The sequence below is a fragment of the Thunnus maccoyii genome, chromosome 22 (assembly GCF_910596095.1).
Source record: "Thunnus maccoyii chromosome 22, fThuMac1.1, whole genome shotgun sequence".
NCBI lineage: Eukaryota > Metazoa > Chordata > Actinopteri > Scombriformes > Scombridae > Thunnus > Thunnus maccoyii.
In genome coordinates this window covers 7,849,596-7,864,765 of record NC_056554.1, presented here as the reverse complement: position 1 = coordinate 7,864,765, position 15,170 = coordinate 7,849,596, and the positions used below count along the sequence as shown (strand labels likewise).

The window sequence follows — 15,170 nt, the reverse complement described above, 5'->3', positions numbered from 1 at the left end:
ATTCACAAAGACTGGAAAACACAGTAAAACACACCATACAAATTCATAACTTTAGGATAATCACCTCGAACTAGACATGCCTTAATTTGTTAGACTCAATTAACTTAGTTCAGCTTAATGAGATTATATTCATCATGTTTTAAACATTAGTTAACATTAAGTTAGTTTCTGGTGCTGTGTGTTGATCTGTGTTTTATGTTGTGATTGATTCATAAACTCTTTTCAATTAACATCTTTTCCCTATTTTGCTGTGTGCTATTCTAGCCAGTGTGTTGTCATCTGCTTATCTTTTATTGCATCACTGTCTTTTCCTTGTACACCACCATTGTACCACCGCTGCTGTTGTGTCGTGAGTTTCTACTGTATGAGAATAAAAACACCATCAAATTCACTGGACTGGAGCTTTCCGACGTGGAGCAATTTTTCTGCTCGACTGTAGTCGTTTTGGGTCAACAGAGCAGATGACTCCGGCAGAACAAAGCAGACTCTGATGTGATGGGGAGAGTTTCATCCAAGAAATATTCCACTACTCCCTGCAATCAGAATGGAGCCATTCATAGGCAGGGAGGGTTTTACTGAATACACACAACAGTACACGCGTGGTTGATGGAGCATGCACACATAGTCATACACAGACACTCTGCCTCCCTCCTACAAAACTAAAAAAAAAAACAAGGGAGCATGGCTCACACAGTAACATCTAAACACTCCCTTTCATGTTAAAACTTTGTACCTTCAGGGAATAAATATGATATATTCATTTTGCTCCTTGCTTCCATCAATGATTTGAGGTTATTTTGGGGAAACAACTGCATGACTATTAAAATAAATTTTTAAATATCAACTCACTATAAGTGTCATTACATTACAATTTCATGTGACATTAAACACATAAATAGGGTGTGAAAAAGTATCCATATTTATTTACATGGCCTTTTTAGTAGTCTGTAACTTTAAATCACTTTTAACTGGTTGTATATTAGTGTGAAAAGAGAAAGAATGATAAAAGTGAAAATAACATCACTAGTATTTTGTACATTTGTTTCACTGAGGCTCAAAAAGAATGCATATATATAGATTTGACTAATGGAAGCCAGACTACTTCATGTTTCCGTCTATAGTAAGAAGCCCCTTCCCCTGCACTCCTTCTCTTACTTGATTACTTTCAGTCTCTGTGGAGCTGTGCTCTGATTGGTTGAGCCCTTAGTGACAGGCATGAAGTCACGGACGCTCTCGGTCTTCACTCCCAGGTTGGGGGTCAGGGGGATGAGGGCAGGGCTTATCAGACGCTCCTGCATGTCACACTTAATACACACTACACAGGAGGCGAACGCCATAAGAGAAGCTGACATTATGTAGTCTCCATTACATCAGTTCAAGTCATATCCACTGAGTTAACAAACTGGTGGATACATGTATGTGTATGCAGTATCAAACCTGGGATGGGATTGTCCAGGGGGCTTGGCAGAAGAAGGTGGAGGTGTTCTCTGTCTCCCCCCTGCTCCTGAAGCCACGCCTTTAACACTGTTTCCATGGCGAACACACTGTTGTCCAGCTGCAGCAGGTCAACCTCCGTCCCCAACATCAGACTGTCTGAAGACAGACACACCGCGGCATCAATATTTGGATAAAAAGTAGACCAGACTGACAGAGAACCTGGAAGAATTCCCATGCTCCAATTAATTAATTAATTTCTTTGACATTGGATGCTTTTAAAAAGATCAATAAGGACAAACCAGTACTCATGTTTTATTTTTTATACATTTACTTTTGGCAGCTAATTCAGTCTTGTTATTTAAATAATTCAAGAAATCAATTTTGGTTCTCCAAGTTTTCCAATTCCATGTATTAGACAGACCGCAGTTGCACTAGTTCATTCCTTCTGAACAACTTTCCTTTTTGACCACTAGATGGCAGCAACGATCAATGGGTTCAATATACGTCTGACCTCAGTTCAATGTTCATTTATTATTGCAAACTAGACAGAAACCTCATAGAACGCCCCTCTTCTCCTTTTCCCTGTATCTGGTGTTTAATAGTTAATGATCCATCAGGAGATAACTAATGGGACTAAAGGGAGCAGGAGGATCAGGAGGTACTGTAAGAGCGAGGGAGGGGGCAGACGGAGCAGAGGTTGACAGAATAGGGGATAAGAGAGAAAACGAGCAGTGAGGATGGATGGAGAATAGACAAATTATTTAAACTCTTCCAGCCAGAAACTTCTTGGAGGAGAAAAAAAACGAGAAACTTTAAATTCCTAGAATAAAATATATGTCATTCCTTCTTTCATCTGTCAGAGGCGGATACAGAAGCTATTTCTGGTTCAGGCCAAAGTTTCCAAAAGTGCTTCATTGAGAAATAAGTACTTCATCTGAGGGAGGAAGAATTATGTTTGCCAGGTTTTTTTTTTTTTTGCAGAGTTGGTGTGATGGATGTTTGTGGTCTGATCCCTGCTGGGTGAAGGCAAGAAGGATGAGGGCTGAGAGAGAGACGATTAAGAAGGTAACAAAAGGATGTACTAATGGTACTTTTGCTTTACGAGCTCTGCTCCAATCCATCCAGTTTCTTTTTATGTGTGGAAATAAGCACACTGTAAAGTCAATTCCGACACATGCCACATCGCTCTTGCTCTAATACGGATTAAAGAACTGGTGGAAATTCTCAGATACTCGGGATTAGCGCTAGAATAGCATCCTATAACAGTATTGCTACTTTCCCGATCGAAGTCAGAGTGACTACGGAGAAAGAGAAGAAGAGTAAGAAGAGGGAGAACATGGATCAATCAATACCAATGCAAAATAATGAAAGAAAGACAGAGAGAAAAGTAAAAAGTTAGCGGTAAGGGAGAAATGGACAGAGATGGAGAGGACACATTACAAATACGTGCAGGAGGATGAGGAGAAAGAGAAGAGGAAGGAAGATGTGTTCTTGCCGTTGTGGAAACGCTAATGGACAGATAAGAGGAAAATCCTTGGTTAGATGGACGGAGGTGGAGAAGAGCGAGTTGGAGCAAATCGATCGCCATTCCCTCCGATAATGTCTGTCTGGGGAATAAGACTGGAGAGAGGAAGAGACAGAGAGGGTGAGGGAGGGAGGGAGAGGAGAAAGAATTACGAAAGTCGGAGAATGCAGAAAAGGAGGAAAAGAAAGTATAAATTACAGCGAGGGAGAGAACAGGAGGACGGAGAGAGGACAGAGGGAGATAAGAGAGGGAGAAGACACAGATGGGTGTGGTGGGTGATGGATGATGGACCACAGTGTTGGAAGTGCTTGCTCTCTTGTAATTAGACCATGAAGTGTGTGTGTGTGTGTGTGTGTGTGTGAGAGAGGGAGATAAAGAGAGAAAATGAGGTGAATTGCTGAAGACAGCCCAGCTTGTGTGTGTGTGTGTGTGTGAGAGACTTAATGCTTTCCACAAAGTAATACATTACCGACTGAGCAGGAAAGGGGAGAGCAGTTAACCTCGAAGTGTGTGTGTGTTTTCTCTCCAGCAGTCTTATCTGACTTCATGAAGAATGTGTTTACACTGCTAAATCCTCCTACAGATGTCTCTCCTTCCGAATCTTTACTGACTTCATTAAGTGTGTGTTCATTGTAGGCATGGAAGATTAAAAAAAAAAAAAAAAATCAATTATGTATTATCCGTGCCTCCCAACTCTATCTTCCCATGCCTCTCGCTGTTCCTGTTCCTCATCGTTCTAGTCTGTTTCCTTTCTCTCTGCTCTGTTAGTGTGATAGATTAAATTACGAATGACCCATCCCTCTGATCTACAAGTATAATTGTGCTACTGCATCTCATTAGCGTGTCCTGTGGTGTGTGTGTGTATGAGTGTGTGTATACCTGAGAAGATAAAGTGTGACACACATGCTGAGGTAAGGATGCAGGCTCGCGGTTGAATCTCATTAAGTGTGTGTGCTGACTGTAGGGTTAAACATGAGGGTTATGAGTTAAACAGGGATCTCTATGAAAACATATGTAGGTGTGTGAATGAATGTGTGACACTATATTAAGCTGTTTCTGCACAGTCTATTAGATGCAGTCAGCTGGGGGGTGGTCACGAGATAAGATAATTATTTTCCCCCTTTCACACTCAGTACTATACTGGAATTATACAATACATATCCACCAATAAACACTAGCAACATGTCGGATACTGCACATAAAAACAGCAATAAACCTCGTATTCATATTGAAAAAAAGGAACATACATTTATAAATCTGCAGTGTGATACCATAAATTAAAGAAAGTAAGTGAGATGTGAAAATATTACAACTGTAGTTGGATTTCAAACAGTTTCTTAACTAAAATTTCTCACAAATGGGATGTTTAATGTTTTATTTAACTTTCAAGAGTAAAACTGTCAAATCTACAGTCAAACAGTATTTTAATCTAAGAGAACTCATGCAGCAAAGACAATAACTCACTGGAGGGTTTTAGGGCTCAAAACTAGAATCCTAAGATCGCTTTATTTTCTCATCTTGTAGTTTGCAAAGTTACCTCTACTACTCTTTAAAATAAATTAATAAAGGGAGATACATGTACACATGCACGTCTACTGTATCTACATAACAGTATGTAATAGGCTTTAGCTGTTGTGGGCAGTTAAGAAAGTGGAGATTTAAACTGCAGGAACTGAGTTACCGTTGCTGACTCATTCCAAGTCAAGAAACACACATCATGTAAAAAAAAAAAAAAAAAGCCTGATTATGCCTGTTTCATTTCACATTAACATCTCTATTTGTTTCAAGTTCACTAATTATCTGAGTTTCTTTTCTCTCCAAATGACTCATTTATATCTCCTGATGTTGAATAACGTTGAAACCACGCTGAAGAAAAATGTGCTACACCCATTTCAATATTAGTTCACAGTCTAGAGGTGCCACTGAACCTCTTGCACTGTTGAAATTTGGCAAGGGCAATCATATTTGTCATTCACCTTCACACACACACTCACACGCACACACACACACACACACACACACACACACACACACACACACACACACACATAAATAACCTCAAAACACTACTCGATTAGATGAAAATGTTTTGCTATAATTTCCCCAGAGATCTCTGTTCTTTTTGTTAAATAAATGATTGATGCAAGTGCCTTCAGAGAAGGTCAGGTTATTTCTCACACAAAGAGATTTTTATTTGAATACCCTCTGAATGAGGGATAAAAGTTATATCAACCTGTAATGGTCTGTTTTAATTAAAAAATCAGTGCATAAGCTCATCGAACCAAGCCTTGCACTCCAGCAGGTGTGTTAATAAAATGTACTGTGCAGTCAGACCCTTTGCATGTCCCGCTGAACTCTCACAAAACTAGACTTGTTGTCTTTGTTAACACAAAATGGAGGAAAAGAAACATTGCTGCCTTACAGAAACATTATGACCACAACGAATCTGAAGTCACCTGTTAGCCTGATAATAAGATTGAACTGCCATTTTGTTTCGCTTCAAATCACTGAACAAATTGAAATGTAGGTGATTCAGATTCAGGCTAACCGGTTAACTTGTCACTTAAGTGAGGCAGCAGAGACGCCACACATGAACTGAACAATATAAATTCTGTAAATGCTACAATGGTTACATTCAAAATAATTCAAAAGATATATGTGTTAGTTAGTTCTACAAGGGGAACATCCACCTAATTGGCTACAGCCTATAATCCATGGTGTCTCTATGACCAGGTGGGCAATCATTTTAGCTATGCAAGTTGGTAACTGAAATAACATGATTATATATAAATCTCTCACTACAACATTCCTTGCTTCCTTCAACTCACGCTCTATGGATCTCCTCCCTCCCAATCTCTGTTTTATTGCCTGTCCCTGGGCTATTTCTTCTTCCTCTACTCTCCACTCTCCCTGGTCCACGCCATTTAATGGTTCCTTTTACTCTGTGCATTAGCATGAGTGCATCATCCTCATGACCATCAACCAATGTAACATTAGCTTGTTTGGGGGAAAAAAGTGATGCAGGGAGCTAATGCACAACCAGGAGAGGAAGCAGAGCTTTACTCTACAACCTTGTTTTCACTCATTTGTTTAGATATGAATCAGCATGACCAGATACAGATAATGGACACTGTGCTCTGTGATGGTAGAAATTCTCTTCAAAGCTTCTAATGATTAGTTTGTCTTATTCTAGAAAAATCATGTTAATGGAGAACTATGTTGAAGTAGGCCATATTACTGAAAGATTAATTAAAACATGAATAGTTTGGAATTCCTTGTTCTGTTTTAAATGATTCTTTTGTGAAAAACAATTAGTAAGACACAGACAGAAGTTTAGTAAAATGATGAGTTAACATTACTTTTAAGGCCTCCTCAGGGCCTAATTACTGCATCCATAATATATATATATATATATATATATAACTTTAGCTTTTCATCTAAATTATGACACTTTCATGATAGCATAAAATGTCTGTTTCCTTTCCAGTGAGCTCAGAGGTCAGATGAATAACAGTTGTTTTGGAGGTTTCTTTCTCAGTGATAGTTCAATACAGTGGATACGTATGGGGTCTGAACTCTCATTGAAGGATAATCCCAGTTTACGACAGCTAAGATTTTATTTTTTTAGGTTTGGCCATCAGTTCTATTGTTTATGATATAGTCACAAAGTTAATTGCTACTACTACTACTATTATTGCTACTGTTACGTTTGAGTGACAGATGCCATCTAGTGGCTGCTGTATTTATAACCAGCAGTTCAGATGGCATACAGTATAAACTGTCTATTGACAAATTTTCTCAGTCGGAGGAGTATGATAAGCTATAACCCAACAATGGACTTTGCCACAGGAGACTGCAGTTTGTTCCCCATTTCTAACCTTGAGTGTCACATTGCCAACCCCGAAAAAAGCCCGTAACTGCGATCGTCCCCTAACCTTAATCCTGTGGGTATCATTAGGGAAGCCATGATGACGAAGGTTGCCTAACTTTAAGGAAGTAGTAACTTTAACCCACATAGTGTTGTCAGTGATTTGTAACAGTAATGGAAAGCACGGACAAATGATGCTGTCCTGACGATTACTGGTGATAGAGGTGCCAGATTAGAAAACGCTCCTTGTGTCGTTGTGGAGTGCATGGTCAAACAATGTTTTTGGTTGTTTCATTTGGAGGATTTGCTGGTTAAATAATATAATAAAAGTTTATATAACTGCCTTACTTATGATTAAAGCTAAGTGCTACCCTACGCTATTAGAATCTCAATTCACCAGGTATTAACAAAAAGCCAATGCATTTCCATCACTGTAGGGTACTGGAGAAATACAATTTACTGAGCTTTGAGAATTTTAGATTATTCTCAAATTTGTGCCTAGTTTATAAAATTTTAAATGGTTTGGCCCCTCCTCCACTGGGTGACTTTGTGTACTCTCACTCAGTAAGTTCTATTAGATCCTCCAGAATATCCTCTATACATGATTGTACCAGTCAGCTTTCTCTGTGAAAGCCACAACTCAGTAGAATGTCCTACCTGATGATATGAAGAGCTGCAGTTCAATCAGTGCACTTAGAACCAGGTTGAAGAATCTGCTAAAGGCTTTTCAGCCCTGTGGCCACTGAGTCTGGATTTGATCTCATGGTCTTCTCAAATAATCTTGCTATTGGTTTGACATGCTTGCATTGTTGATTTCTGGTTGACATTGTGGGTATATGTGATATGCTGTTGTGTGTGGCTTTGTATTTTGTGTAGTATGTCCTGTGTGTTTTTTGCTTTGTGCTATTATATGTTTTAATTGAAAGGGACTGCAGATGAAAATTAGCTTTAACACTAACTCTGGTGCAGTGCCTCAAATGTTAACATTTATGTTTAAAACTGTACATTGTCCCAATAAATACAATACAACTTACTTAACACAAATAAAGGCACCAATGTGTCAATTTAAGGAGTGAGGCAACACTGTGATATCAACCTAATGCCTTTCCCTGACACAAACATCATAAAGTGTACATAAACATGAAGGAAGTGTTGATGATTGTCTGTCTGTGGAATTTCCCTCTGACATCCATATTTCACGTACAAAGCGACAAAGACAACGCACACTCTGTCCTTGTCTGTCAGCACGTCTGCATGAGCGTTAATGATGAATAGCTCATTGATGTAGTTTGAGACTGTGACAAATGGGACATTGATCATGTAGTCTGAAACACACCAGTGGCTGTGTGACCTAATTGCCTCACAGTCACTTCTGTTAATGCCATGCGGTCATGTAAGCAATTAAAGAAGACGGACACTTGAGAAGGACAAGAGGACGAGTTATCTGCATGTCTTCTTAGAGGTGGAGAAACAAAAGAAGAGAAAAGGAGAGATACTTGAAAGAAGGTCGAAAAAGAGGCGACATCCTTTTATGAGTGAGCATCAGGTTTGCCACCACACATTGTGGGGCTAATAAGACACTAAACTAATATCAAACTAATCATGTAAACCTGGAGATGTTGGAGAGGATGAGTTGCTCTTCACTTCTAGTTCAAATAAATCACGTTACAGTGAGCATGACCAACAGGCAAGGAGAAATAAAGTGATGGCAAGAGATCAACTGCATGGTTTCAAGTAGAATCTGGAAATAGGAGAGTGCTGGATAGATGAGAAGGACACAGAGATTCAGAGAGGGTGGCAGCTGGACAACTTCTTTGAAGCACTTGAAAAAGACAAGAGGATGCAGGATGAGAAAAGCTCTTCAGTTGGTATTCAGGGGTTGCACAGGGTTAGACAGAGGGAGAGGAAACCAGGAGAGATAAAGAAAAATAACAGACAACTTGGGGTTTTTTGGGATTCTGACCAGGATCGCTTTTATGGAATTAAACAATTATGACTCCAAAAAGTCCATTTCCAAGGAAGGCATTCTCAATCTCAAAGTGACTCCCACTCATTTTTGGTACAAAATGTTTTTGAAGAGGCTTCACTGTCTCTAATGTCATGCAACGTCCTCAAACCAAAAAAGTGCACATGCAAATTCAAGTAGAAGAAGACAGAAAGGAAAGATGAATGAGAATAGGGAGGGTGATATGTGGCAGAGCTGGCCTTTAAAAGAGGATGGACAGATGAGATGAGAGCACAGCTGAGAGATTGGAGAGGCGATAGCAAAATAGCAAACCTCTCAAGAGAGGAAGGGAAGAATAACCTTGTTTTCCTTAAGGCCAAGATGAGAGAGAGCAGGATACACGGTCTATCTGTGTATGCCAAAACACAGATAAAGAAGACAGGAGGAGAGATGAGGAGTGGGAGCAGTAATTTTGTCCTCTTATAAATGGTGACTTGAGAAATAGAGTGAAACTAAAAGAGAGGAGATGAGGTGAAAACAGTGTTGGAAGAAGTCTGAGAGAAACAAAAAGGTGAGAAGAGAAAGTGTGTCATTACAGAAGAAATGAGAGTTTGGAAGGGATTATCTGATGTTAGATACCAAACTGAAGAGTGCAGACTCATTTTGGTACTTGTTAAGACCTTAGGCAAATGAAACAGGAATTAGAAATTTGCAAGGACGAATTTAATTGCTGTTTTGTGATGATAAGACAATCCTAGCAGGTTCACTTTTTGGCACTGGAATGACAGCATTTGGCATATTTCTTATATATTTGGGTTTAAGAGTTGGAGTATAGCACTGAGTTAAGATATGCAGCTGAAAATCTTTATGCTAATTTGAGGAAATTCTATATCTTGTCATCCTTGACAGGGTGATCAGAAGTCAGATCAGCTACAAAACAGAAGCCATGAGGCCTGTCATGATGGTCTTGCTCAATGGTACAGCAGCAGGATAGATGCTAAAATGGGTTTTGAGTTCCCTGTTTGATCTCAGGCCAGCCCTGCTTTTTCAGGAGATTCATTAGTCGACCACATAAAACCAGATAAAACAAGAAATCTGAAGACACCTCGGCCTTTGTGGAATTCTAATGGCCATTTTCCCATTTTTGATACACAGATTAAACAATTGAATGATTTAATCAAGAAAAGATTGATTTCAATGATGTAAATAATTGTTAGACTTTGCCTTCAATTGTCCATCAAATGTATCTAGTGTTACACTCTTCAAACTCCAATTTTTTCCAAACAGAAGAGGGATATGATTGAAGGAGCAGGGTGGTGGCAGACAGCAGGATGTCAGAGAATGGAGTGTAACAGCACCCTCTGAGTGTTTAATAGCTGTGAACCAGTTTTCTTTGTTCACCTTGCTTTTCCTTTATCAACCCTTATTTATTCTGCACAGATCATAAAGACAAACGAACAAAATAAAAAAAAAAAGAGCGAGAGGGAGGGATAATTAAAACCTCTCTTGGCTGCAAGTTGCAACAACAGGAAATCCTATGAGACCCCACCTCATAATATTTACACATCAACTGCTTTGTTCTAAGTCTTCCTTTATGAATATGTCTGTCAGGCTATACTGTAGATCTGATAATGAATGAACAGTGGTATTAAAAAAGATGAAAAGATTTTAGATGGATTGGCTGACAAACAAGACTTTAGGTGGGTTTAGATTTTAAAAAGTGAGTGTTTGCATGATGCGTAGCAACCAGCCATCTCTCAGTGTGGGACTAATAGGTTCCATATCCTGGTGTGAAGACTGATACCAGTATCCATCTGTACAGCCACCTGCTGCTCTGCTAACGTCACACAGAGGTGTGAACAGCCTGACCTTGGCACCATGTGTGTGTGGCAGGATGAAAAACACGCACTCCTGATTGTCATGCATCTTCGTTATCAATCTTGTTAAACCATATTTATGGACAAATACATGAAACAACGATGCCAGCAGAAGATATGAACTTCTTGTGACTGACTTTGTGGCCAATTTATCTGAGCGTGTGTAGTGTCTGTGTGAATGTTATGCAGTAGTTGTAGTAGTTGTTGGGTGTGTGTGACTGGGTGGGGTTTCCTCCTGAGCACCTCTGTGCATATTATCGACCGCACACTAAACCTGAACTAGCTGACTATGATGGAAAAATTAACTGAATGACAAAGATAAAGAGAAACAGAAACAGAGAGACGGAGCCTGACAGGGAGAAGGGCGGCCCAGGGTTGAATCACTGCAGGTGTGTGGTTGTAATACTAGCTGAGGGTGAGAGAGAGAGAGGGTGGAAAGTTGTTTTTACGCAGAACCAAGGCCACAAAAATGTAGGAATGGTGTTTATTAACATCCTACTGGAGTTGAGTTTATACTGGAGGTAGCAGCACAAGACTTGTTCTAAGCAGATCATAAAAACATCCTCTACTTACTCCCAGGGTGTTCAAAATGCTGAAATTACAAATGTATCAAAATCTTTAGATATACTGAAGAGGAAATACTAAGTTTGCGCAGTGAGTTTCATGAAATCTTTTTCTAGCTAATAAACCAAAATTGACTTTTTGGACAAGTTTGAAATTCTACAGATGAGACTTCAGTCTCATTTGGGGACAGGTTGCAGGGAGACTGTCCTTCACCTAGACCCTACTTACACTTCAAGCATCTTGGACAGATTGGATAGCTATCAAACATAAACAAGCTAAGTGTAAATGTATCTAAAAAGCAATCGAGACATAAAATCGACATTCCATTCTGGCCGGATGTTGAAAAGGTTTAAATACATCCGTCTCTCCAAGACACACATGGAATCTTTATTTCTTGTCACTTTTACTCACATTAATGTGACAGGAAGAAAGCGTCTTTAGCCACTTTAACTCATACAATCATACAGAAGGCGCACCGAGCTGTAGTAGCATTTATCTGATCCCTGATCAGTACAACCGTTAAATGATATGCATGGGTGAGAAAGCTGTTTACAGGTCAGTATAAATAAATATAATGCATCCATGTGTTTGTGTTACTTTATGGATAGTTGGTAGCTATCTAGCTAAACTGTTATTGTTGGAACTGAACAGCTAAATAAAATGCAGAAGTTATTCCTCTTCTGCTCTGCTAGGATTTGCTGCTATGTAGGTCTGAACTCCCCATTGAGAGAAGGGCAAGTGTGCTGACAAGTTGCCTCTGGGGATCAATGACGTTTCACATTATTATTGTAATGTAATACAAGAAATATGTCTCATTGTGAGGCCTCAGGATGAAGACTTGGCTTACCCTTTTATAATTCTTGGCTGTGGGCCAGTGGATTATAATCCTCTGCTCAAGGGACATAAATGTTCAGAGTCATTATTCTTGCGACTCAAAGTGGATTTGTGGGATGTATGCTGATCCAAGTGCAACTGTGTGGGGTGTGGAAATAGCTTAAGTGTTCCGGAGGAGGCAAATAAGGAGAAGGAAAACACTAAACAAAAAGAGCATTACTTATTCAAGGTGGCAGTCACAAGGATGAAAAGGCAAACAGTACGTACTGCAGGCAGTGTAACAGTTAATATGATTACACAATACAGAACACCCACAAGCTTGGCTACATATATGTTGAATAGTGAATGGATGTAGAGTGTTTAGAGTAAAACAGACATTGTTTTAGGTTGTTAGACATAACGTAATTTCATTCGTGCATGATGTTTCAAAGATTTTGGCAACATAAAAAGTTTTATTTTATGGATACAAAGTTCCTGGCAACCTACCTTTCACAGTTGCAGATTGATATAATAGTCATTTTATTAAACAAAGCTTAGTTTTAATCTAAGCATATCCACTTCTAGAAAAATCACAAGTGGTTTTAGCAGAGGAGTACAATAAATCTAGGTTAATACATTATGAATCTATGGTAATACAAGGGAGATAAAGTAAGAACAAGATAAAAGAAGAGAGGAAATGGGATACTTCACAGAAAGTCTGATAAGTAAGAGGGAGGAGAGAAAGTGGGAGACAAAAACTTAGCAGATAATTTCTCCTTCTCCTCCTCCTCCTAACAAGAGACACATAGGAAGAAAGGAAAAAGAAGGAGGTGGAGAAAGTAATTAATTAGCCGGAGAGAGAAGAAAGGGAAAGAGGAAAAAGTCCTCTCATCTCTCTTTTACGTTTTGATGGGGCAAGGCAGATCCTGTGAAGCAGAGCATGATTAAAAGAAAAGTTTAAGTTATATGGTAAAATTACTCCTGTAGGGACCACACACACACACACACACACACACACACACACACACACGCCTCAACTAACCTTAACATAACCCTAAACTAACCTTAAGGCGAGTCCTCACAAAATGACTGTATAAACAGATTTATGTCCCCACAACATGATATCTGGACCACACACACACACACACACACACACACACACACACACACACACACACACACACACACACACACAGTATCTCTGCTGTTTCAGTCTTAACCACAACAACTGTCATCTGGCTACTTATCTCTGGTACAAACTGGACAGACAGGCAGACAAGAGAAGAAAAGAACAATCTGGAGGGTAAAACACTGAGCTAGCAATGTGGACAGTTTGAGAAGAGAAGAAGAAAATGAAGAGAGAGAGATAGAGATAGATGAGAGAGAGAGAGAGAGAGAGAGGATTAGGGGAGATATAATGGGCCATAATCCTTTTCTATTGAAAGAGGGATCCAGAAATTGCTGATGGAGTGTCAGTTTGTATGAGCTATTTGTCCAAGATATGAGTCTGCTTTTAGACTGCTTCTACCTTTAGCTTAAAAGGTCTTAGATAAAAAGAACACCGAAATAGCATGCACTGTCATGTGGTTTTATGAGCTAACGTTTTAATCTTAGTAATGATGTTACAAGACCAATTAAGCACAGCAATCCTTACTATTCTTATTGCTGCTATTAAATACGGAATTCATTTTGTATTACATCCCCTGATTTGTTTCCCTTATAATCAGCCATCATCCAACACTTCCCACACACACAACATGTAAGATGAAATGAAAAAATAAAAATCAGCAGCAGTATAAAGTACTCTCTACTATATTACATTGACATTGCAATCTTTATTTCTCAGCATGATTTAAGTAAATGCTGCTGCAGCACTGAACTTGATGAACTTCCAATGATTTTGGAAGGTTAAAGGCGAATTCATTTCTCAGTTTTTCCCATTTAAGCACAATACAGTGATAAAATGTGTGATGCAATTACTGTTCTCAGGTAGTAAAGTCTAGGACAGTACAGGAGAAAGATGTGCAGCTTTTAGTTTTGAGATTAAAATTACAGCAGCAACCATCTATGCTGACGTTATGGCTAAACTAGCTACTTTTTAACTTAACAGTTTTTTTCACCTGCCAAGATACGTTTCTTGAAATTAGGTACCATTTCACCAAAACTCGAAACACAAATGCATAACACTCTCATTTTCACAAATCACGTCAAAACCAAACCAACTCAACACTATGTGTTATTTTACGCCTAAACCAGACTTTACACACTGGTGAGATCAATTCAAAACACTACTGTAAGTACAGTTACTGCAATGAATAATGGCACTTATGGTTTTCCCCCAGAGCAACCTCTTTACATAATTAACACAATATAAAGACATTTTGATTCCTCAATGTACTGTAGTGAAATAAACTGAAAGTGAGTGAAAAAGTAAATGTACTGTAAAAATATGCAACTTATAAAAACATAGAATATAGTAAATAAAATCATTTCCATGTATTTACCAATATAAACTAATGAAAATAAAAACAGTTTGTACATAAAAAAAGAAATCACATTTATTCTGCCTCAAGTCTTTGTGGATCCACTGACTCGTGGCCCTTTATCTATCTATCCTGAGGTTCTGATTGGTGTGTGAACAACTTTGACTCTTCGGGCCAAATCCACAAAGAATGGATTATGCCCGCTGATAGCGCTGTGTATTGCGCAACATTTGCACCCGCAATCTGCCCCGTTTTAATGTCCTGTTCACAAAAGGTTTTGCACTGATGATATCGCAGCGCAAACTCACCCATAAAGTTTTGCAGTTGAGTGCAACTCGCCCCTGTTTTGCATCTGTTTGAGTGAGCAGAGCTGTTTCCAGGGTTTCAGGCTTTTCTCCACATTTCAGCACACAGATTGGTCCATAATGAAAACTGCGGAGAGCACAAAAGCCTCAAATTGCATGTCATTAATTAACAGAGGTGCGCACACACAGAGCACAATGACAAACCAACTTTCATGTATTTTGCTTCTTTTACTTCTCTAGTATTTCGTATCTATAACAATCTACTGAAATGTCAAATGTCAAAATACAGCTATTAATGTGACTCAGGCAGGTCTGACACTGGGATTTCGAAGAAATATTAGTACTGATGTTGT

At 39.0% G+C, this 15,170-nt stretch overlaps 1 protein-coding gene across 11 annotated transcripts in view; it reads right to left on the bottom strand.

The window, feature by feature from the left end:
* Positions 1-15,170, bottom strand: part of LOC121889333 (meiosis 1 associated protein) — a 66,599-nt gene that overhangs the window by 28,240 nt on the left and 23,189 nt on the right. For all 11 annotated transcript variants that reach the window (XR_006093502.1, XM_042401209.1, XM_042401205.1 and 8 more), the window contains 2 exons: positions 1,438-1,593; positions 1,156-1,315 (listed from right to left, as the gene is read on the bottom strand). Coding sequence is in view for 10 of the 11 variants with exons in the window: in XM_042401209.1 (XP_042257143.1) it covers positions 1,156-1,315; positions 1,438-1,593 (316 nt within the window). In the remaining variant the exon portion in view is untranslated. The remainder of the gene's footprint in view (positions 1-1,155; positions 1,316-1,437; positions 1,594-15,170) is intronic.